This window comes from Nothobranchius furzeri, chromosome 8 (assembly GCF_043380555.1).
Source record: "Nothobranchius furzeri strain GRZ-AD chromosome 8, NfurGRZ-RIMD1, whole genome shotgun sequence".
NCBI classification, from domain to species: domain Eukaryota; kingdom Metazoa; phylum Chordata; class Actinopteri; order Cyprinodontiformes; family Nothobranchiidae; genus Nothobranchius; species Nothobranchius furzeri.
In genome coordinates, this window is record NC_091748.1 from 47,668,708 (window position 1) to 47,693,631 (window position 24,924).

A 24,924-nucleotide genomic window follows, 5' to 3' on the forward strand; every position below is an offset into this window, starting at 1 on the left:
GGGTCTCATCAGACATCCCCAGCTCTGCCCTATGCCCTCCTTTCCTAATCAACATCATCCAAAACAGATGTGCATAGTGTATCAAAACGAGTAATAAACACTTCAACAGGGAGTTGGGCTAAGAGAAGGTCCTGTCCTGTTAGACTAAAGCACTCACTGAATCTCGCCACCTTAGCAGGATTTATGGCACGACTGCACCTCTCAGGAAGAGAAGTTGGGACCTGCCAAGACGGAACATTAAAATTACATAAAATCGGAGAGTGGTCTGAGAAAACTTTGTCATGATATTCAAATTTTATGACAAGCACATGTTTTTAATACCTTAAAAATGCTTTTAAGAGGCTAGATTTGGATTCTTCAGTTTCTTCCATCGTCTTGTTAGATAAAAAAAACCGGAGTTTTTTTTGTAAAGTTATTACAGAATGCTGTCATAAAACCAAGATTTCACAGGTGGTTATCCCAGCAAAATCAACCACAGCTAAATAAATAAATAAATATTTGATTTATAGTTGATTTTATATTACGGAAAATTACAGATGCTGGTTGAGCAGCAATTGGTAAACAAAACTTATAGAAAGGTGGATCTGGATGTTGGTTTTTTTAATACTAAAATGTAAAGACTCCTGTTGATTCAATGCTTTTTAGCTCTTTATTTGGCACATTAGTCAAAAATGATAAATTAGTAAGTATTGATGCCCTTAAAAGCTAAGCGTGCTCATTTTAACATAAAAGACCCCCGAAAAGTGGAAAAATCGTAAATGAGATACAATAGCTCACCTAAATATACTTCTTATTATTTCTGGTGTACTTCATTTCCTTCTTGATTTAAATTTTGTAACAGTTGTGTCCTGAAAGCAGCAGCTGTTGGAGAGATGTTTGAACACCTGTTCAGGACGAAGATGAAACAAGGGCGGACAAAAATCACAAATCTGCTCTGTGATTGGTCAACATCTTTTTTTAACGCTGTCAATCTTCTTTAAACCAAACGCCTATTGGATAAAACTGTCTCTCCCTCTCTCGTCAAAACAACCCGTTCGGTGCCTAAGAAGCTGCGCCATTCACAGACGTTTTACGTCATTTCATTGCGGAAACCTCTAAGCTACGCATTTATCGTTAGAAATTTACCTTTGGCAGCAGGTGAGGTCAAATGCAGAGGAACAGAGCGGAAGAGGTTCGCTGACAGGTGAAGGAGAACATTTTACCTGAGGAACTAAAGAGGAGCAAAATGGAGAATAGTAAAACGGCGCTGGCTGAGAGCCTAAAAATATGGGTGAGTTTGTTTCATTAAATTGTGTCGACGAAACCAGTGACTGCGGCTGTTTTATTTGTAGTTGTTGGGGGTTTCGGTGAAAGCAACCTTACTAGCTGAGGATAAAATGAAGCCGATATTAATGAAATCTAGCAATTGTTTTAGTGGTCGAAGCGAACACAGGTCCCTGCTTATAGAAATTACCTTTAGGTTCACAGATAGTCACTATAGCAACCGTCTTTGTAGTGACGCTCAGTCCGTAAACTGTTACGAAGTGTCGCAGAAGGTTGACCAATAAAAAGCGTCGTACATTTATCCTGAACGCTGTTTATTGTTAAGTTAGCGCCCATAAAGTACTAAGTTAACAATATCCGCTAGATTTACGTATTACTACTGGATTTAGACTGCTAATCTTATTACGCATGGGATAGGTGTGCAGTGGCGGTTCTACATGGAATTACTCCCCGGGCGAGGCCCCCATTGAGCCCCCCCCCACCTGCACGCACACATGCATGTTTTCTACAACACAGGCATGTTTTATTAGAACGACTATTGAACATTCATTTTTCTAAGTTGCACATATTTACATTAATTACTATGAAGTTGTCAGGATGTAAAGCAATATACATTATATACTGTATCACAATATATAGAATCAATATACGAAAACAAACAATAACTAAATATTAAGAATATATGAACATAATATATAATAAATATTCTAAATAGCAAAAATATTTCACACATAACAAACTAAAGATAATCACTACAGCATTGCACTTAGAAAACACAAACTAAAATTAAAACCTAACCTTGATGCAAAGTCATCAATAATGTTGTCGTATGAAATTGCTCCCCTACTGATTGATTGATACTAATCAGAGCCAGGTTAGTGAGCCGCCCCTGAAACATAGGTGACCTCAGGTATGACTTGATCAAGTTTTGAAAAGCTGCTCAGCTTGAGCCACAGTGACTGGCAGAGCAGTCCAAAAGTTGGGGTAGATCTCCAATAGATCTTTATCATGATCATAATATTTTAGAATTGCCTCTGAAATTGTAATTTAAACTGACATAAAAAAAACTGTAGACTACCAAAAATGCCAACTTTTACAGAACAAATCATGTAAAAAATAATCAGTGCAGCCATCAGCAATAAATAAACAGGATAGTTAGTGGTGACTGGGGAGTTTTCTTCTGCTTGTACAGTTGTTTTATTTATTATTATGTGAACATGATCAACATGTGTTTGTTGTTGTTCAGGCAGGCCACAGGCTGCAGCGAGCATTTAACAAATCCTAGTTTGAATCAGTAAAAAATGATTCAAGGATTTTTTCGAACCATTTGTATTTTCGTTTCAATATTTCAGCCCTATTAGCTCTGTTAGCAACTACTTGACCGAATTTAACCATTAAAATCCCAGTTAACTGGTTCAAAAAAATTGAAAACATGCATCATGAGAGCGCACATACCTTTATCTTTCTCCTCTTTTTTTCTTTTTTCTTTTTATTCCTGAATTGGGCACCTGGTGGTTTTAGCCTTTTTATGTTCATCTCTTCTGTTTGGCTCTTGACTCAATAAGTTTCCTTTAGTCAGGACTAAACAATTCGACCTTGATGGGTGGGTGACCACAAAATCGTTTTGTTTTTCCTTTTTTTATTTGGCCATTTCACACAATTCAGAAAAACCTGAAAGAATGATGGGCCTGTGCTTATGATATTATCAATGAAATGTGCGTTAAATAGAAGAACATCAAGATGTGATTGACTTTAGCCATGTTAATACAGTTGATTCAGCCCCTACCCGCTCATTTCATTTGGGAAAGACCCAGAGGTGAATTCCCCCCCCCCCCCCTCCTCTTCATACACACATGGTGCACCCATGGGTGCGCCTGAACCCTCTCAGTCAGCAGGAGCGCCTGCAGCTGCAAGGGGCGCCAACTAGCTGTTTCCAATCCAGACTCTGATAAGACAGATAGAATAGAAAACCTCGGTGCGGCGCAGATTTCTTTCTTTTTTATTTTTTACTCAGCGCTTGTGTGCCCCGGGCAACTGCCCTGTCTGCCCATGCCTAAAACTGCTACTGTAGGTGCGGAATGTCGGATTAGATTTTATTGTTATGTAATTCAACCCAAACAGCTAATATTAAGCACCAATATTCTTGTTTAACTGTTATATTTCCTATTATTTCCATTGAGAAGGAATTTACTAATTAGATGTATTAATTAACCACTTCTACATCAGTCAGCAACGCAAACTGACTCCTAAGTCCTGTTTGACCTCTGAACTAAAAACAAGCAAAAAGTAAAAAAATAAACCAACAACAACAAAAAAAACCTCAGGTATTAATTGTTTTTAGGTTCTACCTGTTTTGCTGTTATCCATGTAGTCACTCACTCATTTGATGTTTGGGAACTAACTGTTCAGCTATTTATTTAATCAGGATAAAACGCTAGCGTGTTTGTTTTTAGAACTATTAGATGGAATTGTTTTTTAAGGTGGATCTTCTTTTGGAATTGAACCTTCATTTGAGATGATCTTGTCATTCCAGTAAATGTCGGCATGTATGAGACACAGGTTGTAGGAAGTAAATCATAGTGTTGGACAACCTTTGGATTTTACTTCATATATTTACTGCAAAGTCTTAGATGTTGTGCTTTTGTGCCACTGTCACATGCAGTCACACCTATTCTCTCTATTCTCTATTATTTAATTTGTCTTCTTGCTTCTCAATATGATTTTTTAACAAATTTACAGTGTTTGAATGAGTAGCAGAGCAGATGAGCTTTTGAGTAATGATTGTTAGGCAACTTTACTACTCTGGGTTGTTCAGAAACCATCCTGATAATGTCCTGTTTTTGTGTCTCAGCTACAGACTTTCAACACTACTGCACCTTGCAGAACAATGGAGGATCTCACCACTGGAGCAGCGATCTCACAGGCACTGCATCAGATGTGAGTAAACACATGTTCACGTGAAAACTGTTGGAATAGTCCTATTTCTCTACAGTGATTAACAAAACCTACAAAATTGAACAGCTGCTCTGTTAGTTCTGGGTTTATTAGTAGTTCTCATATACCTTTGCTTTGACTGAAAACAAAGGGATAGCATCTTACCTTCCACTGAATTCACTTAAACAAAAAACAAACCAAAACCAGTCATGATATACTGATATACCTAAGAGAGACTAATCATTCTTTCCACATATAACCTAAAACCAATGTGCCCACACTCCTGTTTTCTGTAAATACTGTGAACAGAGACCCAGTGTGGTTCAGTGATGGGTGGCTGAGTCGTCTCAAAACAGATGTTGATGAGAACTGGAGACTGAAGGTACATAGCTGTGTCTCTTGTCTATAGCCTCTGATTTTAGTCCTGTGAGTTTCCATGTGCTAAGTGCTCTGTTTGTTCTAAACTGTTGTTGACGCTGATCATTAAACTGCTCCATCGCTGCTGCATCTGGCTTAGCCTGCACTCTGAATCATGACTTCTCAGGGAAATGCCTGTTTGTTGCAAAACGTCAGCTCTTATTCAAGTCTTTCATTTAGCTACATTTGAGTTTCTTTTGCTACTTTTTCACAAATAAACATACTTTGTTCTGTATTACTTTTGTTTGATGTGAGAACTTCTAACAAATGTTACGTTATAAAATCTCTTTTCAGATGAACAATCTGAAGAAAATCCTTCAGATGGTGGTTGACTATTATAATGAGGTAAGAAATGCATCATACACCCTCTTAGTTACAGTGGCCTCCAATGATAGTGGAAAAACCTGCTCCAACTGATAGCTGCATTTCACTTCCTTTGGGACTTGTATTGTGCACCAAAGCAAAGTGAAGAAAAAAGTTCTGATCAGATTACGCTTACCAGCTCTAAACTCTCTCACAGTGCATTTTCAGTAACATAAACTGCTTCCATTTCACTTTACATTCATTTGGACGTGTATAATTCATTCTCTATTCAACAAGCTTCTCTAAGTGCTTTGTTTATGTCTGTACGCTATCAGGTTTTAACTCAGGAAATCTCAGACTTTTCTTTGCCGAATGTGTCCCTGGTGGCTGAGCACGCTGACCCGGTGGAGCTGGGGAGGCTGCTGCAGCTCATCCTGGGCTGTGCTGTCAGATGTGAGCGCAAACAAGGTATAACGCTGAATGTATGTTTTCTACAAAACTCATACACACAGCAGTCAAATATGTTATATGTGTGTATTTATAGATGGTAGTTTACGTGAAATACTGTATATCCTTAAGGTAATGATTCAGTTTCATTTATCGACAGAATATATTCAGATCATCATGACGCTGGAGGAGTCTGTGCAGCATGTGGTAATGACTGCGATCCAGGAGGTCAGTACTTGAATTTCCTCCCTCACTTCGATTAGCTGGATAAAATTTTTTCAGAAATGCTTTGCTAAGCAGTTTTTATCTGTGTAGTAACTAGAGGCTGACAGAGATGTTTTTTTTTAAGGCTGATGTCGATAGAGAGTTTTAAAGAATTTTTTTTGCAGATGGCCGATATCTAAAGCCTATATATATATAGATATATATCTATATATCTATATATATAGATATATATACTAGAGGTGGGAAAAATGATCGATTCTAAGATGCATCGCGATTCAGCCGTGCATGATTCCGCATCGATGCAGCAACGTGACATGAGATTTTCTCCCTATGTCTATGTCAGGGGTCGGCAACCCGCGGCTCTGGAGCCGCATGCGGCTCTTCCATCCATCTGATGCGGCTCTCTGTGCTTGTAAAATAATGAATGGATATTTAAATAAAATGCTTTATATTTTACTGCATAAATTTTACATCTGTAAGCTAATTCTAAATGTAAAGATTGTCTGCGTAAACCTGAACAGTTCCAACCCGGTCTTACTGTGAGACCGGGTTGACGCGTCACGCTTGTGCGTAATCATAGGCGCATTCTGAGCTGACGAGGATGTGAGATTCTGGGATTCTCCTCAGACGGCTCCTGGATGTGTCGCCACATTGGAGACAGGAACAAGCGCTATTCAGCCAAAGTTTCATAATCAGGGAACATTTTCTAAGTGACAAGTCTCGCTTCAGTCGGAGGAATCTTCTCGCATGCGCTCTGGTTCTGCGACGTGCTCCAAGCCCCTCTCCACATCTTCAGCTCGCTGTGGACCTTATGTAGTACACGCTGACAGCGAGCTGCGCTGAGCAGTTTCCAGCTCAGATGGAATCATTTCTTGAGTGATTTAGCTACATCTGCGATGTGCGAAATGAATAAAATGTCAGTTCGTCTGCTTACGTCGGGGTAATTCTTTCTATTCTTTCTCCGTCAAAATAAACGGCCAAATACGGGAACTATCCGGTCAACACAAGCCCTGCTTTTAACTGTTCTGTTTTCTTGTGAAAATTGTTGCAAAGAGATATAATTTAACTTGAACACCAGAGCCAGGCTCACTGCACCGTTATCTCCGTCGCTGTAAATGAGGGAAAAACAAAAATGATCGGATCCTTTTCTGACCTTCCCCACCTACAAAGTTTAATTACAACAATCAAACGTGACAGAGCCTGGATTTGTATTCTGAACAGTCTAAACATGTTTTAAAAAGAAACGTATGACAAAAGTGGCACCTGCTCAGTAAAACCACCAACAGGGTGAAAAATATCAAAATATTGTAGGCAGAGACGTGCTACAACTTCTGGATCCACTTTATATAAATAATTTTATTGATTATCGTCTTATGAAAGATAGCTTTGACGTACACGAGCGACCGGTACCGGCTGCTGTCACCTGTTGTGAACAGCTCTCTGCTGTCTGAGGGTAGGCCCCACCCACAACGCCGCGGCTGCTGTGGCTCCCAGTGTTTTCTTTACTGTGGGAAACGGGTAATAATGGCTCTTTGATGGGACCAGGTTGCCAACCCCTGGTCTATGTCCATGCGAGGACAATAAAGTTTCGAGGTTTTACAATTACTTCTGGGGGCAGAGTTGCACTGACATGCGCACTGCGTTGCCCTAGCGCCAATTTAAAACAGAAAAGGCGGACAGGGCCAACATTACCAGTAATCAAAGATGTACCCGTTACATTTAAATCGGATGTTTGGGCTAATTTCGGTTTTGGGATCCTGGATATGAAAGAATCACTTAACACAGTATTTGTTTACTATTTTTAAGTTCAGTAATATTCTATCTTAAAGCTGCTCTACCGAAAACATTATTTCTTATATTATTTAAGTAATTATAGGCAGCACACTTTAAACATTATTGCTTACTATAGTGAATAGATGAATGTTCTGTTTTTCAAGGATTTCGAAATCAGAAAGAAATTGAAAACTATTCTACTGCTTTTATTAAGTAATGAAAATGTTTGTGTGAAGAATCGTGATGCATGTCAGACTCAAATCGAATCGTTAGGCAGATAATCGGAATCGGATCGAATCGTGAGGCAGGTAGAGATGCACACCACTAGTATATATATATATATAATATACACATACATATATATATACATACACATATTATATATATATATACACATATTATATAGATAATATGTATATATATATACTGTATATATATATATATATATATATATATATATATATATATATAAAAATTTTTATATATATGATATGTTGTAGCAGCACATTGATTGTGAAAGACAACTGAACACTCACTATGTGCAATATAAATTAAATAAGTCAATAAATCTCTTAATATTTATTGAACTTCAAATATAAAACAAAGTCAAAACAAAAAAGAAAAAAATACGGTGTGTTGGGGTCCTTCGGGTCCTTTCCTCAGTCTAGTAGATGTGGCAGTTAGCCACACAGGTGCCTGATTTAAAAAAAAATTTAAAACATTTTTCATCGGTTTTTAAAAATAATTTCAGCCGATATGAAAAATATTTGAATATATTGGTCGACCTCTAGTAGTAACCAAGCTTTGAGGTTTCTTTAAAGGTGTCCACAGCAGTAGTTGGAGGAGGGCAAAGCGCATGCATATGTGTATAGTTTTCCTGTGAAGTGACTGTAATAAACTCTGTGATGTTTTCCTCTTCAGCTGATGATCAAAGAGCCTGTGACCCCGTTTGGAGCAGGGCTGTCAGGGAACTTGGAGCAGCAGGTCAGTGCTACACCTTACAGCTCTGGGGTCTCATTTATCAAACGTTGGGTAGAATCCTTACTAAGCTCAGCAAAATAAATGTACTTACGCCAAGTAGGTTTGTGATCTATCAAACATGGAGTATGCACAGCTGCACGCAATCTCAGCTTCATAAATCAGAAACCATCTAGAAAGTTTGTCAGCTTCTTTTTAGTCACATCCCGCCTTCACCACGCCCACTTACTGCCATAAATGGTCAATGCAAAGTGCCTTGTGGATCTCATGCATATACATGTAGTGATCTGTAGTTTGTATATTTATACACTGTAATTAGATCTAGATATTATAATCAGAAGCGGTTGTTTTATCTTCAGGGAGTTTACTTAAACACTCTGTATTGACTGAGAGACAAGAAAAGAGAGAGTTGGGATCGTTTAAGAATCTTTAATTTCTATAATTATAAATTCTTACAATCTACCAGGACTAACTCCGTGATGGATGCATATGGATTTGGATGTTTCGTGTTGGTGTGTGTGTGTGTGTGTGTGTGTGTGTGTGTGTGTGTGTGTGTGTGTGTGTGTGTGTGTGTGTGTGTGTGTGTGTGTGTGTGTGTGTGTGTGTGTGTGTGTGTGTGTGTGTGTGTGTGTGTGTGTGTGTGTGTGTGTGTGTGTGTGTGTGGTTCAGAATCTCTAGGCTGACGTAGGCGGATCTGGTTGTTATGACTACAAATCACGAGGCTTCAGAAGCTGATGACATGAGCAGCCATTTTGCCGTGACCACGTACCGTATGGAGCCTCCCGTGTTAGATCAGGAAATGCCAGGTCCTCGGACCTTCAGATGTACTGGAGCTGGTGGAGCAGCGGTCGCAGCACGACAAAGCCCGTCTGCGGATCGACTCCCAGTAGTAGCGGCAGGCATCAGCGAGTTCAGCTCTTATTTTGAAGAACGTCGTCTTGTTCAAACGACGGAAATCTCCAGCTTGACAGTTCTCAGCTTAAAGTAGGAAAGTGCAGCTGGCCAGCCTGCAACTTGATGGAACTCCTTAGGAACTCAGATTGAACAGAACTGAGGTTAAAATGGAACTGAGTTTAAAATGGCGTTGCCTTGTTTTATATCCCCTAGTTGTTTACAACTCTTAGTAAACCGGATTGGACAACTTCATTAAGCAACCCAGATTCTGCCCTACCACAGACGAAAGTTCTGATTGGTTGAGAACAATGTGTCATGCGTTTCCATGGTAATGTAGATCAGTCTGTCTGGTGCAGTCCTGTTTATTCATTAAACACATAACTCATGACATCTTTATTTCACAGATCATTCACCTGATTATTATTGATCAACATATGCTCTGATTAGCTTTATCACAAATAAAGTACTTTGATTAATTAATGGAAAGAGTTCTTCTTCTCTTCTTCTGTCTCTTCTCCTGGAGTGTAAACATACTGAAACCAGCATCCGACCTTGGCGATTCCTACACGTTGTTACTGTGTGAAGGGGCAGCTGTTAAGGGCAGACAATTATGATATTCATAACGCTACATACATAAGCCGGGCTGGTGCCTTTCTCCAGCGGTCAATGGGCAATCAGGCAGGGTACACCCTGGACAGAGAGCCAGTCCATCGCAGGGAAACACAGAGACACACAGGACAAACAATCACACACTCACACCTAAGGACAATTTAGACAGACCAATCAACCTAACAGTGGGAGGAAGCCGGAGTACCCGGAGTGAACCCACGCATGCACAGGGAGAACATGCAAACTCCATGCAGAAAGATCCCAGGCTGGGAAGCGAACTCAGGACCTTCTTGCTGCAAGGCAACAGCTCTAACCACTGCACCACTGCGCAGCCGGGACTGAGAACCGCTGGTGTAATATCTCAGTCATGTTGGAAAAAAAAGTTAGATTAAAACAGATTTCCTTCCCAGCCGGCTGGGAGATTGTGTCCGTTTTTCTCCTTTCAGTAAAAGCAGAAGAGGGACATAGTCACTGTGTATAATCTTTGAGCCTACAGGGTTGCTGAGTCTGTTGCTGCTTTGCCAGCATTTGTAATTCGACACGGACGGCAAAAAGCTCCTGAGTTGTTGAAAGAAATTAAGTCAATAAAAGTAGCTGCCCAGAAGTTATTTCTTGTACCCCTAAGAAGCCACGGCACAGTTTTGTTTACTCTAATATCAGGTAAAGCGGGCTAGAAGATAACATTGAGCTAACAATAAAATTAGAAGCAAATAGTCGCCTATAAAAGTAACTCAAGCTACATTTTAAGTTACCAGCAACTCAGTATTAAAGTGAAATGTATTTATTTACTTATTAACTTACTGTGTCTGACTCATCTTCACTCGTCATCTAGAATCATCTGCATCATCTGATGCTGATCCGTAACTGGCAACAGCCACGATAACTTGGTAATGAGAGGAGGAGAGTCACTCAGAGACAACTCGGTTATTTTAATGCATGAGCTGTAGTACCCACATTTGACCACAGGGTGTCTTGTGCCTTTAAAATCTAAAAACAATTTACGTTGAGATACAAAAATGAGAAATGTCCAATCTGCGAAGATTATACATGAGCTATGCATTAGCCGAGCAGAAATCTGTAGCACATAATTATTATTTGACTGTTTTAAAAACATTTAGTTAACATGTGAACATTCTGTTTTAGATATAGCAGTAGACTATTCTGTGTGCTGGTTTACAGTCATTACCACATGTATAAATGTGTCTCATCCATCTGTCTAGCTGAAAAAAGCCCTTGAGGAGCTTTCTGACCTTCAGTCAGAAAAGGAAGCATTGGCCCAACGTTGTCAGGAGCTGGACATGCAGGTGAATTCAGAGTTCATGCACACACCTTTCTTCTGTTCCAGTAGGAAAAGCTTCATATGGTGTTGATTTCTAGATGGACTCCGTAACCTTTGATAAGTCTGTAGACATTCAGCTGTCCTTGTAAACACACATGCATGCCTTTGGCTGCAGTCTAAACAAGAGTTGTGTAATTCTCTGTAATGCTTGAGTCCATTGTTTGGAGCTGCTGTGGCAGAACGGCAGTGGGCTCACAGTCTGGTTCCACTGTGGCCTCCTGCTCACACTCAGCTGCTGCTCAGCTAGCATAGGTACTGATCCACTGTTCAACTGGACTCTCGACAGATTCATTTGATCTGTCCCCTGTCCCATTCGTCTCTCTGTGCAGAAAGGTAAGTCCAACATGCTAATTTTTGGGCAGAAAGAACTAAACCCTTCTAAACCAGCTGCTCACATGTTTACTCTAACTCCGCTAACAAAGGGCTCCGTTCCATCAGGGTTCTGTTTAAACCAAGTCATCTGCTTGTTTGGCAATCGTTAGTGGCATTTTAATTATTTACCCCTTTACTTCTATCTGATATTACTGTTGTCATCTTCTTTAGAGAAAACAAAGACACACCATTCATAGGACAAGTGATAGAGGTTAAAGTAAAAAAGTAATCGTCTCATTAGTCATCACACACAGGAGAAATTCGTCTCTGCAGTTGACCTATCCTTGTGGGGAGCAGTGCAGAGATGGGGAATTGTGGCATCAACAAGTCTCCATGCTGTGTTTTTCTTCAGTTCAGCAACTAAACCTGGGGCCTTGTTTATCAAGCTTACTTACACACAAAACGGGGTCGGAAAACTGCGTAAGCAACCTTCCACGCAAACTTTGGGATTTATGAAAGAAAACGTAGCGGAAAACTGTGTGCAACTTTAAGTTGACTAAGGACCTGGCTTACGCACATGTTGGACATGGAGAGCACCTGCAGTGCTGCTGCTGAGAAGGATAAAGTTATGAAATCCTGCAGCATCATCACTTGCACCGCTTCGTTTTCACACAGAACAAGACCCCCCCCCCACCACCACCACCACCACCACACACACACACACACACACACACACACACACACACACACACACACACACACACACACACACAGCCTGAAGCACAGAATACGGAATGCAGATTATCAGCAGGGAGACAGAATGTCATACGTCTGTGACAGTGTGTGTCCTGTCACTGTGACTCGATTGATCATGCACCCTGGCTACTTGGACGAGGGAGATCTCTGTTTGGCTGACTGGTTAGCGCACATGACTTTCACCTGGGAGTCTGGGGATCAAATCCCGATTGGATCATTATTTTATATCCGCCACAGATCTCTCTGAAGAATTCACAACATTGATGGCTTCAGCAACGCTGTGCCACTCTGTGGATTTTCTCTTATTTGTTTTGCAAAAGCACTTCCTTTCATTTCATTTCTTGTATGGTGGCTCTGCCCACAAGGGGGCAGTATTAGATAATCTATTTAAGGGTAGAGGTGATCGCTGATGAGACGATGATGTACAGCTGGAGAAGGAACACATTAAACATCTTTTGTGAAGAACCTGAAACTTGGTGCATACTTCCAGAAACATTACATGGTACCAGGAGTGGGGTTCAGCTATGGATTGTGTGCGGCCTCCAGATGCTGTTGTCTGGACTGGAAATGTGGATTGTGCATGGCGTTCGTTCAAGCAACGCTTCATGCTGTATTTGCAGGCTGTTGGCCTGGATAGCAAGCCTGATGCTCGCAAGATTGCTCTGTTGCTTACAGTGGCGGGACCCTGCGCTGTGGAGGTGTTTAATACCTTTGTCTTTGAGGATGAGGAGGACCGACACAAGTTTGACGTTGTGTTGCAGAGGTTTGACGATCACTGCTCACCGAAGAAAAATGAGACATTCGAGAGGTACATGTTTCGTGCACGTTTGCAGCTGCAGGATGAAAGCTTTGATGTCTTCCTGACGGATTTGAAGTTAAAGGCATGAACGTGCAATTTTGGAATTCTTCAGGATTCGCTGATCAGAGATCAAGTTGTGTTTGGAATACATGATACAAAAGTGAGAGAAAAGCTGCTGAGAGAGACTGATCTTACGTTGATTAAAGCTGTGGACATTTGCCATGTGTGTGAAATAGCCCGGCACCATGTGAAAGCTTTTGGTGACGGAGCGGGGAATGGAGCCTGATGTTGCAGCTGTTTCATGCCAACGGAAATGTGGACAGGACAAGGAGAGGTCGTTTTCCTGTCGAAGATGTGGGACGCACTGAGACAATGTCCCACATTTGGCAGGATATGCAACAGCTGTAAAGGATTTAATCATTTTTCCAAATATTGCTTCATGAGTTTTGCTGTGGATTATGACTTCCTGCATATCACCTCGAGCCCACTGTTTCCTCAGTCGAATGGGAAGGCTGAGAAGGGGGTCCAGATCGTGAAACATCTTCTCAGGAAGGCGAAAGACAGCCATGCTGACCCCCATTTGGCTCTATTGAATTCTAGAGCCTCACCACTTGAACATGGTGTGTCCCCTGCTGAACTTCTGATCGGACGAAGATTGAGGACCACTCTCCCATTCTGTGACGCCCATGGGGTACCCCAGGATCTGGGGTTCCGAAGAAGGTCTCTGCAGCTGAGACAGAAGAGGAACTATGACAAGTCAACCAGATCACTGGAGCCGCTGGTCCAGAATGATACAGTGAGAGTTGGGGATTCTGGTCGCTGGAGTAGGAGAGCTGCTGTTTTGGGGACAGCTGGTCCTAGATCTTATGTGGTCAGGACTGAAGATGGCCAGACATTGAGGCGCAACCGTCGTGACTTGTTGAAGACACAAGAGACTCTTCAGGGACAGGACTGTGACGATGGTTCGTCTCTTGTTGTTGGGCCGAACGCGCAGCCCGGCTTGTCAGCAGGGATGGCTGTGCAAGACAGTGTCCCGTCAGCAGAGGGAGCCATATCTGTGCCTGTATCCTGTGGGCTCAGGAGGACAACTCGCATCATTAAGCCTCCGGAGAGATTGAATCTTTAGTAGGACATAAACTGAAGAAAAAAAAACTCAATAGAACACAAGAAACAGCACAATACTTTTGTGTGTGTGTGTGTGTGTGTGTGACAGAGGGGGATGTAGTGATACCTATGGTGGCTCTGCCCACAAGGGGGCAGTATTAGATAATCTATTTAAGTGTAGAGGTGAGCACTGATGAGACGATGATGTACAGCTGGAGAAGGAACACAATAAACATCTTTTGTGAAGAACCTGAAACTTGGTGCATACTTCCAGAAACATTACACAGCTCACCCACAAATAAGCTCAAATAAGAACGGGCACCCTCCCTTTGGCAGTGGAAGTGGGACGATTTAAAGGAATACCTTGGGATTCTCGTCTATGCGATTTTTGCGATTCCAATGTGGTTGAGAATTAATTCCATTTTATCTTTCATTGTTCCTTGTATTGTGATTTGAGAGAGTCTTATTTGAATTTATCCAGTCCAAAAATCCCAGTTTATTTTGGATGCTTCACATGGTGCCAGGCTGGAAGCTGAAATTGGTTGTTTGAAAATAATATTTTAGTTTTAGCTAAATTTGTGGAAAAGGCGTGGTATAGATGCCAACGTATTCTATACCCCATATAAGAAATACGTGGTCATAGTTGTGTTTGTTTAGCAGTGTTGTGTATTAATCTGTATCACGCAGCCATGTTATGATTTATTGAATGTTGTAGTGTCTAATAAGCCCGTGTGGGCTGGGCACCCTTTATGGTGTATGACACTTAAATAAATTAAATCAATCAATCAATCAATCAACTAGGCCACTGAGAAGGTAAAAACAAGCTATAAATATGCTAATTCAAATGGAATGATTTGAACGTAAATGCAGGGTTGAGCTGTGTTGTTATGATGATCTTGTCAAAAGAAACAGTCAAATATCATAAAGCTATTTGAGCTACAATTATTTCAGTCATGTAATGCAATCTTTATTTCCATTTGGGACATTTATTGTTCCAAGCTGTTTTAAATATTAGAAACTGCTGAATTATGAGCAGAATCTTAGCTGAACCTGCAGTCATCATACAGGTTGAAGTGCACTTTACATGTTCAGCACTTCCTGCATGGATTAACGCCACTGTTGTTAATACACGTGCCACTCTGGGACAGGAAGAGGTTTTTCATAACAGAGAAGTGGGTGTTTTGATTTTCAGGAGTATCTTTTCTGCTTTGCATGCTGTTATTGACCCAGAGATGATTTAACACTGCAGAATCTTTCTGCTTCCTTTAATTCATTCTAACATTAACCTGAAACATTTATAGAGCGGCTCTCACACTTCTTTGTTCCTGGTCAGGTGGCTGTTCTTCAGGAGGAGAGAAACAGCTTACTGGCTGAGAACGATGTCCTGACAGACCGAACCAATCAGCTAGACACGTTTGATGACCTGAGCACGCCCTCAGGCAGAAAATACAGTCAGCTGCAGCAACAACTGGAGAGTCTGCAGGAAGAAAACTTCAGGTTTTTCACGTTTATCTTAAGCATATTCCTACTACCTCTTTACGATAAAGACCAAATGTGTTCCTGTAGACTGGAGGCAGCCAAGGATGACTATCGGATCCACTGCGAGGAGTTGGAGAAGCAGCTGATTGAGCTTCAGCACCGAAACGATGATCTCACAAGCCTGGCAGAGGAATCACGGGCTTTAAAAGATGAGCTGGATGTTCTGAGGTTTGTGTCTGAAGGCGGCTGGGAGTTGTAGGCAGACGGCTTCAATTGTAACGATAGTCCCTGAAGTAGTCTTCTAATAATAATAATTATTATTATTGTAATAATTATGATAATAATAATACCAGATTTGTTCATGAAAGAACAAACTTGATCATCGACAAAAATAATGATTTATTTACTTTTTTGTATATGATTTATTTATAACTTTTTCCACAATTACATCACATCCACATACCTACACTAAAATAAAATTAAAAAAAATATATATATAAAAATAAATAATAATAATAACCAAAACCCTTATGCGCTGCGGTAACAAATAAGCAACCAACGTGTGGCTATGCTGGCGATAGCTCAACAAGGCCAAGGTTAAGTGTCCATGTCAAGTGTCACAGAGGTCACATGGTCTTGGAACGGCCTCCAAATTTTGGCAAAGTCAGTTTCCATGCCCCTCAGGATGAACCTTATTTTCTCTAGTTTCATAAAATAGAGGGCATCTTTAATCCAGCGGGAGTGGGTCGGTGGTTGGGAGTCTTTCCAACTCATCAGGATAACTCTCCTTGCCAATGACGTAAGAAAGGCAACCAGGTCAGCAAAGTGAGATGGCAAGGAGTGACCAGCAGGTAACACCCCAAATAGAGCCGTCAATGGGGACCGTGGAACCCTCCAAGACACAAGAAGTGAAAGTGAATTAAAAATAAAAGTCCCAGAATTTCGACAGGGCAGTGCAGGTTAAACACATATGGGTAAGATTAGCTGGACCCTGATTGCATTTTACACAGTTAGTCTGTACCTGGAAATATTTGAGCCAACCTGCTTCTGGACGAGTGAATCCTATGTACTACCTTATATTGAAGTATGCAGTGCCTTGCACAAATTGAGGAGGAGTGAATACACCTTAGGGCTGATTCCCATTGGCTGTTATTAATCTCCATGTTAAGTTTCTCAGACCAGCAACACGATGGTAATCAGATCACACCCCAAACATGGAGAGCAGAAAATCATAAAGTTTGGATATCGCTCCTTTCTGGGAGGGTTTAATCTCCATCATATCATCTAGCATAGTGTTCACAGGTACAATGGGAAAACCCATGAAATATTTTCTGATAAAGTCCCTGGCCTGCAGGTACCGGAAAAAATGTGAATTTGGCAGTTGGTATTTAAGCGACAGCTGTGTAAATGAGGCCAAAACGCCATCTACAAAAATGTCCTTCACATGGATCAGCCCGTGGCTCCTCCATACCACAAAAGTTTTATCTAACAGGGATGGAGGAAAATGAAGATTCTGGTCAAATGGTGAGTGCAAAGGTATACCCTGGGTTTTAATGACACCTCATTTGAGACCAAATCTTAAAGACAGTTTTAATATTGCTAGTGGACAAATGCGGGCTAATGTTTGAAGGGAGACACATGAGAGAGAGCAAAGAGGCAGAGTCAGATGTGGCCTCCTCCAGTTGCAGCCAAATTGGCTCTGTAGATTTGGTGTCACACCAAAATAACATTGTGCGAACATTAACAGCCCAATGATAATACTGAAGATTTGGAAGGGCACGGCCCCCTGGTCCTTACTTTTCTGTAGAAGGCTCTTGCACATTCTGGGAGGTTTTTTGTTCCACAAAAACTGCGAAATAGAACTGTCAAGAGTCTGAAAAAAAACTTTTTGGAATGAACACCGGGATGCATTGAAAGAGATACAGGCACCTTGGCAAAAAGTTCATTTTAATACAGCTAATCCTTCCTGCTAAAGAAAGAGGCAGCATAGACCAGCGCTGCAAATCCTGAGCCAATTGCGCCAACAGAGGTTCAAAGTTAGGTTTAAAAAGTTTTGAGAAGTCCTTGGTTACATGGATACCCAAATATTTAAAACTTTGCGGGACAGCCTTAAAGGGCAGACTAGAAAGTGGGTATGCCGTTGCAGCTGAGTTAATCGGAAGGATTTCACTTTTATCAAAGTTAAGCTTATATCCGGATATCTGTCCAAAGTCCCTCAGCAAAGATAGAACATGGAATTATCTGGGTCTGACATAAATATCAATAGATCATCCGCATACAACGACACTCTGTTGTCACAGCCGCCACGTTGAATGCCTTTCATGGCACTCGCCCTAAGGGCTGCTGCCAACGGTTCTATTGCCATTACAAACAAAGATGGAGAGAGAGGGCACCCCTGGCGAGTCCCGCGACCTAGGGAGAAAGGCTTTGAGAGATAATTATTCGTACGAACCTGTGCCAAAGGTGAAATATACAATAGTTTAATCCAAGAGATAAGAGTGGGACCAAAACCAAAACGTTTTAGAGTATAAAATAAATAGGGCCACTCCACCCGGTCGAAAGCCTTTTTAGCATCCGTAGATATGATCAGTTCCTGAGTGTCAGATGATGAAGAGGAATACAGAATATTAAGTAAGCGCCTCACATTATGGTATGGATGTCTGGTCCTGACGAAACCTGTTTGTTCTGGATTAATGATTGAAGGTATTACCAATTCCAAGCGTCTCACCAACATTTTGGCCCAGATTTTAACATCTGCACATAGTAAAGAAATAGGGCGGTAGTTACTACAGAGGCGAGGGTCTTTACCTTTTTTTGGAATTAAGGAAATTGTAGATTGTCGTAGGGTAAGCAGTAGGATTCCAGATTCAACCGCCTCTTTAAACATGGCAAGCATGAGGGGGGATAACTTGTCCATAAAAGCCTTATAAAATTCCGACGGAAAACCATCGGACCCTGGACACCTTCCACTTTGCATGGACATAATTGCAGTTTTAATTTCACCTGTAGTAAGTGGTTTATCTAGGTGCACTGCAATATCTGGGGCAACTGTCGGGATCATCATTCCATTGAAAAAGTCATCCAGATATGCGTCGCCAGGCAAATTTTCAGACGTATAAAGAGACGAATAAAAGTCCCTAAATCGATCGTCAATTTTCTGGGGGTCGGCGGAAAACCCATCAATTCCAGAGATCTCCGAGATACACTGCTCATTAGAGGACTGGCGGATCCAGTGGGCGAGGACTTTAGTTGGCTTATCCCCAAACTCGTAATAACTATGCTTGGTCCTGGTGATTAACTGGACAGCCTCATCAGTGGCCATAGAATCGAATTCAGAGTTCTTTATTAGAAGCTCCTTCACCAGATCAGCCGATGGGGACTCTTCACACTTAATTTGCAGCTCTGATATAGTGTCGTAAAGAGCATGCCTCCTCCGGGAGACTATCTTATTTTTATAAGCAGTGTACGCTATTATCTTCCCCCTTAAAAAGGCTTTACAAGCTTCCCATATCATTGCTGCCATCACATCTGGGGTTACATTGGTAGAGAAATAAAAATCAATACTCTGATTTATATATTCAACAAAGTCTGCATCAATGAGTAATGAAGAATTAAAACGCCAGGGGGAACGCATTATTGGAGTATCCGGGAATGATATGTCCAAAATAACCGGAGCGTGATCCGATATCACTATAGCGGCATAATCACAATGGTTAACTGAGGAGGGAAGTTTTTTTATCTACCAGAAAGAGGTCAATACGTGAAAAGGTTCCATGTGCATGAGAAAAGAAAGAAAATTTTTTGTGGCAGAATTCAGATGATGCCAAACATCCAGAACTCCATATTGCTGCATAAATATTTGTATTGCTTTTGATGATTTAGATTTAGGACTTGGGTTAACTGAGCTGCGATCCAATGCTGGGTTAAGACAGCAGTTAAAATCACCGCCCATGATAAGCTGGCCACTGTTCAAATTGGGAAGTGAGAAGAAAAGTTTCTTAAAGTCCTCATTATCCCAATTCGGTCCATACACATTGGCTAGAACTACTTTATTTCCTCCTATTTTACCCACAACAATAACGTAACGCCCATTGGGGTCTGACACCACCTCCGTGACTGCTAGAGGGATATTTTTGTGGATTAAGATGGCTACTCCTCGCGCCTTTCCATTAAATGAAGAGTGGAAAGTTTGCCCCACCCACCCACAATGCAGTTTTTGGTCATCTGTCCGTTTTAAGTGAGTTTCTTGTATAAATGCAATTCTGGTATTTAAAAATTTTTGGTGATTGACAACCTTTCTCCATTTTACAGGAGAATTTAACCCTTTAACATTCCAGCTAACAAATCTTAATGCGCCGCTGTGTGCAGATGAATCATTAGAACTCAGCATGACCGTTCATGGAATAAACAGACCTCATACAAAAGTACAAATGGCAAATAAGCAAAACGCTCCACAAAAGCCACAGGTGCACAAACGCAGCACTTGAAAATGGCAGAGAGGAGAAAATGAAATAAAAAAGGAAAATATAATAGTTGTTGCAAAAGACAACAACATCCCCTCTGATAAGCTAAGCTAATCAGCATATTGTAATTCTTCCTTTCCATATAGCTCTCCTGCTCCCGCGCAGGGGTTACTAACCATAAACCGACCGGCAGAGTTCTGTACATGTCCTTTCCAACCTGGTAGGAAGCTTAATGTTCAAATATAAGTTGGCACCGCACAGCCAACACAGTCAATAATGATTTTAATCAAGATCAGCTGTATAGAAATTATCTTGAAATAAGCATTTTATTGTAGTTTATTAGGCAGATCAAAATGCCGTTAGTTGTAAAACTTTTCAGATGCAGCTCACTGACTGTTAAAGTGACACGTTAGGTTTTAAAGAGCAGAATGCAGGTTAAATTTTATTTTAATTTCATATAAAAGGCTGTCCAAAAAATACTATTTGAAAAGCTTATTGTGGGTCTTTTGTTTTACAATACACAACAGCCCCTTATTTAGAGTAAAAAGTGGCCTTTTTCAGCAAAGCTTCTAAAAACACACTCGCAACACAATCAGTCATTCACACACTGGTGATGAACTATAATGTAGCCACAGCTGCCCTGGGACGCACTGACAGAGGCGAGGCTGCCGAGCACCAGCAGGCAAGGCGGGTTAAGTCTTCTGAGTACGGGACAACCCGCTCTACCTCCTGAGCTACTGCTGTTTAATGTTACCACTGTGAAAACTCGGGTCCAAATAGAGCCACACTGAGCAACACACGTTCTAGTCCATCCTTCAGGGGTAAAGATATTTTTTTCCTAACAAAACTTCAAAATGTGCTGTCATATATGAGAGTATACCTGTAACTATATGTGCGTCGTCAGCCCGCATTGCTGGTTTCATCCTGCTTCTTGTACAAGTTTAAGTCCAGTTGAGGTTTTTTGAGCCTGCTGAGTGAACGTTGTGTTCCTGCAGGAGCTGCTCGGATCGAGTGGTGATGCTGGAGGCCTCAGTGGAAACCTACAAGCGTAAGCTGGAGAATCTTGGGGATCTAAAGAGACAAATGAAGCTGCTGGAGGAGAATAACATGACCTACATGCAAAACACCGTCAGTCTGGAGGAGGAGCTGCGCAAAGCCAATGCTGCTCGTGCACAACTCGAAACATACAAAAGACAAGTAAGAACACACTTTAAAACCAAGAGTCTCACAGAATCTAGAGATTGGTTGTATATGGTTGTATGCGTATTTAGGGGGGAGGATTTGATTCCTGTGTTTTGGTTTTAAAGGTCCAGCAGCTGCACAAGAAGCTGTCTGAAGAGACGAGGAGAGCAGACACCATGGCTTTTGAGATGAAAAAATTAGAGGAAAAACATGAAACTGTGATGAAAGAAAAAGAGGTCTAGCAGCCTTTGAAATGCATCAGCAATGTTCTTTTTTAACCTCTGATAAAACTCTCAATCGTCTTTTTTTATTTGCCCCATTAGAGGATCATCATCGAGAGAGAGTCTCTGAAAGAAATCAACGAGGAGCTTCGATGCACTCAGGCTCAGGAGCGCCAGTTCTCTCAAGCAGGTACCTCCTCACATAATCATAAAACAGCTGTGATGCTGCTTATTTTTAATGCTATTTACTTCACACCTCTTTTGTTTTCATTACAGGGATGTTTCCCTCTAACAGCCCTAGCCACGAAAACCTGGCAGCAGAGTTATTACCTATTGAATACAGGTTCCTTTCAGTCTGTTTTCTGCTATAGTTGTGTATGTGTGTGTGTGTGGGTGTGTGTGTGTGTGGGTGTGGGTGAGTGTGAGCTCTAACTTTGTGTGGTTGTGCAGAGAAAAGTTCATCAGGCTGCAGCACGAGAATAAGATGCTGAGGGTGCAGCAGGAAGAATCTGAACGGGAGAGAATCGCTGCTCTGCAGGCTCAGCTGGAGGAAGCTGATAAGACCCGCAGTAACCTGGAAACGGACAACAGGTTGATGGCGTTTGTGTTCTTCTTTTAAATTCACGTCGGGTCAAATGTGTCCTGCATGTCATCCTTTTCTCTGTTTCTTTAGACTGAGCCGGGAGCGAGTCGGCGAGCTGCAGCAACAGGTTGAGGATCTGCAGAAGGCTCTGCAGAGCCAGGCAACTAAACCTGATGATGTAAGTGTGTCAGCATGCTGTAATGGCAAAAAGCAGAAAATACCTCTCATTAATGATGTATTTTAGTTAGGGCTGGGCATCGTTTAATTTTGAACGATTCCGATTCCAATTCCTCGTTTCGATTCCGGTTCCTATCGTTTCCCGATTCCGATTCTTTCAAGACATGACATGTTTTAAATGAGCCAGCTAACCACAGGTCCTACTTGATGAAATAATCTTAACTTCAACATGAATTTTAATTATGAACAACAACATCACCTTCATTTAGACAAGGTTTTGAAGAAAAAAGAAAAGACTTGCAGCACAACCAGTGTGTTTGTTTCTGACCACAAACAAAGTCTGGAAGAAGCCTCTGAAAATGTCTCCAACACATCCAGAGACGTGCAGCTGTTTTCAGCTAAAACTCTCAGGATGATCATGTCCAGGATGACCGAGAACTACACCTCCATGCTGCAGCAGCATTCAGGCAGAACAGGAAGTGAAACTTAAATGTAACTGCTGTCATGATAAAATGGTAAATGGCCTGTATTTGATATAGCGCCTTGTAGAGTCCTGGGACCCCCCAAGGCGCTTTACAACACAATCAGTCATTCACCCATTCACACACACATTCACACACTGGTGGGGATGAGCTACAATGTGGCCACAGCTGACCTGGGTCGCACTGACGGAGGTGAGGCTGCAGAGCACTGGCGCAACTGGTCCCTCCGACCACCACCAGCAGACAAGGGGGTTAAGTGTCTTGCCCAAGGACACAACGACAGCGGCAAACTGAGCGAACCTGCAACCTTCCAATTACGGGGCAAGCACTTAACTCCTGCGCCACCATGTCAGTAACAATCTAACAGGTTTTAAACATTAAAACTCTCAACAGAAATAGTTCTAAAAGGAAATTAAAATGTTCACAACTTTGTGTGTGATTTATTATTATGATCATTATTTATTGTGGCAGAAGCTGGTGTGGTTCGTGATTTATTATTATGATCATTATTTATTGTGGCAGAAGCTGGTGTGGTCTGTGATTTATTATTATGATCATTATTTATTGTGGCAGAAGCTGGTGTGGTTCGTGATGTATTATTATGATAATTATTTATTGTGGCAGAAGCTGGTGTGGTTCGTGATGTATTATTATGATAATTATTTATTGTGGCAGAAGCTGGTGTGGTTCGTGATTTATTATTATGATAATTATTTATTGTGGCAGAAGCTGGTGTGGTCTGTGATTTATTATTATGATCATTATTTATTGTGGCAGAAGCTGGTGTGGTCTGTGATTTATTATTATGATCATTATTTATTGTGGCAGAAGCTGGTGTGGTCTGTGATTTATTATTATGATAATTATTTATTGTGGCAGAAGCTGGTGTGGTTCGTGATTTATTATTATGATAATTATTTATTGTGGCAGAAGCTGGTGTGGTCTGTGATTTATTATTATGATCATTATTTATTGTGGCAGAAGCTGGTGTGGTCTGTGATTTATTATTATTATAATTATTTATTGTGTCAGAAGCTGGTGTGGTCTGTGATTTATTATTATGATCATTATTTATTGTGGCAGAAGCTGGTGTGGTCTGTGATTTATTATTATGATCATTATTTATTGTGGCAGAAGCTGGTGTGGTTCGTGATTTATTATTATGATCATTATTTATTGTGGCAGAAGCTGGTGTGGTTCGTGATTTATTATTATTATAATTATTTATTGTGGCAGAAGCTGGTGTGGTCTGTGATTTATTATTATTATAATTATTTATTGTGGCAGAAGCTGGTGTGGTCTGTGATTTATTATTATGATCATTATTTATTGTGGCAGAAGCTGGTGTGGTCTGTGATTTATTATTATGATCATTATTTATTGTGGCAGAAGCTGGTGTGGTTCGTGATTTATTATTATTATAATTATTTATTGTGGCAGAAGCTGGTGTGGTCTGTGATTTATTATTATTATAATTATTTATTGTGGCAGAAGCTGGTGTGGTCTGTGATTTATTATTATTATAATTATTTATTGTGGCAGAAGCTGGTGTGGTCTGTGATTTATTATTATTATAATTATTTATTGTGGCAGAAGCTGGTGTGGTCTGTGATTTATTATTATTATAATTATTTATTGTGGCAGAAGCTGGTGTGGTCTGTGATTTATTATTATTATAATTATTTATTGTGGCAGAAGCTGGTGTGGTCTGTGATTTATTATTATGATAATTATTTATTGTGGCAGAAGCTGGTGTGGTTCGTGATTTATTATTATGATAATTATTTATTGTGGCAGAAGCTGGTGTGGTTCGTGATTTATTATTATGATAATTATTTATTGTGGCAGAAGCTGGTGTGGTCTGTGATTTATTATTATGATCATTATTTATTGTGGCAGAAGCTGGTGTGGTCTGTGATTTATTATTATTATAATTATTTATTGTGGCAGAAGCTGGTGTGGTCTGTGATTTATTATTATGATCATTATTTATTGTGGCAGAAGCTGGTGTGGTCTGTGATTTATTATTATTATAATTATTTATTGTGTCAGAAGCTGGTGTGGTCTGTGATTTATTATTATTATAATTATTTATTGTGGCAGAAGCTGGTGTGGTCTGTGATTTATTATTATTATAATTATTTATTGTGGCAGAAGCTGGTGTGGTCTGTGATTTATTATTAT

The 24,924-nt window shown here is 40.7% G+C and overlaps 1 protein-coding gene across 1 annotated transcript in view; it reads left to right on the forward strand.

Moving 5' to 3' along the window:
- Window positions 1-920: 920 nt before the first annotated feature.
- The window catches only part of hook1 (hook microtubule-tethering protein 1), a 46,130-nt gene continuing 22,126 nt past the window's right edge, over window positions 921-24,924 (forward strand). The window contains exons 1-16 of the mRNA XM_054734446.2: window positions 921-1,270; window positions 4,115-4,200; window positions 4,507-4,579; window positions 4,909-4,959; window positions 5,253-5,385; window positions 5,525-5,592; window positions 8,284-8,346; window positions 11,064-11,147; window positions 15,487-15,650; window positions 15,720-15,860; window positions 21,091-21,292; window positions 21,403-21,513; window positions 21,601-21,688; window positions 21,775-21,841; window positions 21,949-22,089; window positions 22,172-22,259. Of these exons, the coding sequence (XP_054590421.2) occupies window positions 1,226-1,270; window positions 4,115-4,200; window positions 4,507-4,579; window positions 4,909-4,959; window positions 5,253-5,385; window positions 5,525-5,592; window positions 8,284-8,346; window positions 11,064-11,147; window positions 15,487-15,650; window positions 15,720-15,860; window positions 21,091-21,292; window positions 21,403-21,513; window positions 21,601-21,688; window positions 21,775-21,841; window positions 21,949-22,089; window positions 22,172-22,259 (1,605 nt within the window). The 5' untranslated portion in view covers window positions 921-1,225. The remainder of the gene's footprint in view (window positions 1,271-4,114; window positions 4,201-4,506; window positions 4,580-4,908; window positions 4,960-5,252; window positions 5,386-5,524; window positions 5,593-8,283; window positions 8,347-11,063; window positions 11,148-15,486; window positions 15,651-15,719; window positions 15,861-21,090; window positions 21,293-21,402; window positions 21,514-21,600; window positions 21,689-21,774; window positions 21,842-21,948; window positions 22,090-22,171; window positions 22,260-24,924) is intronic.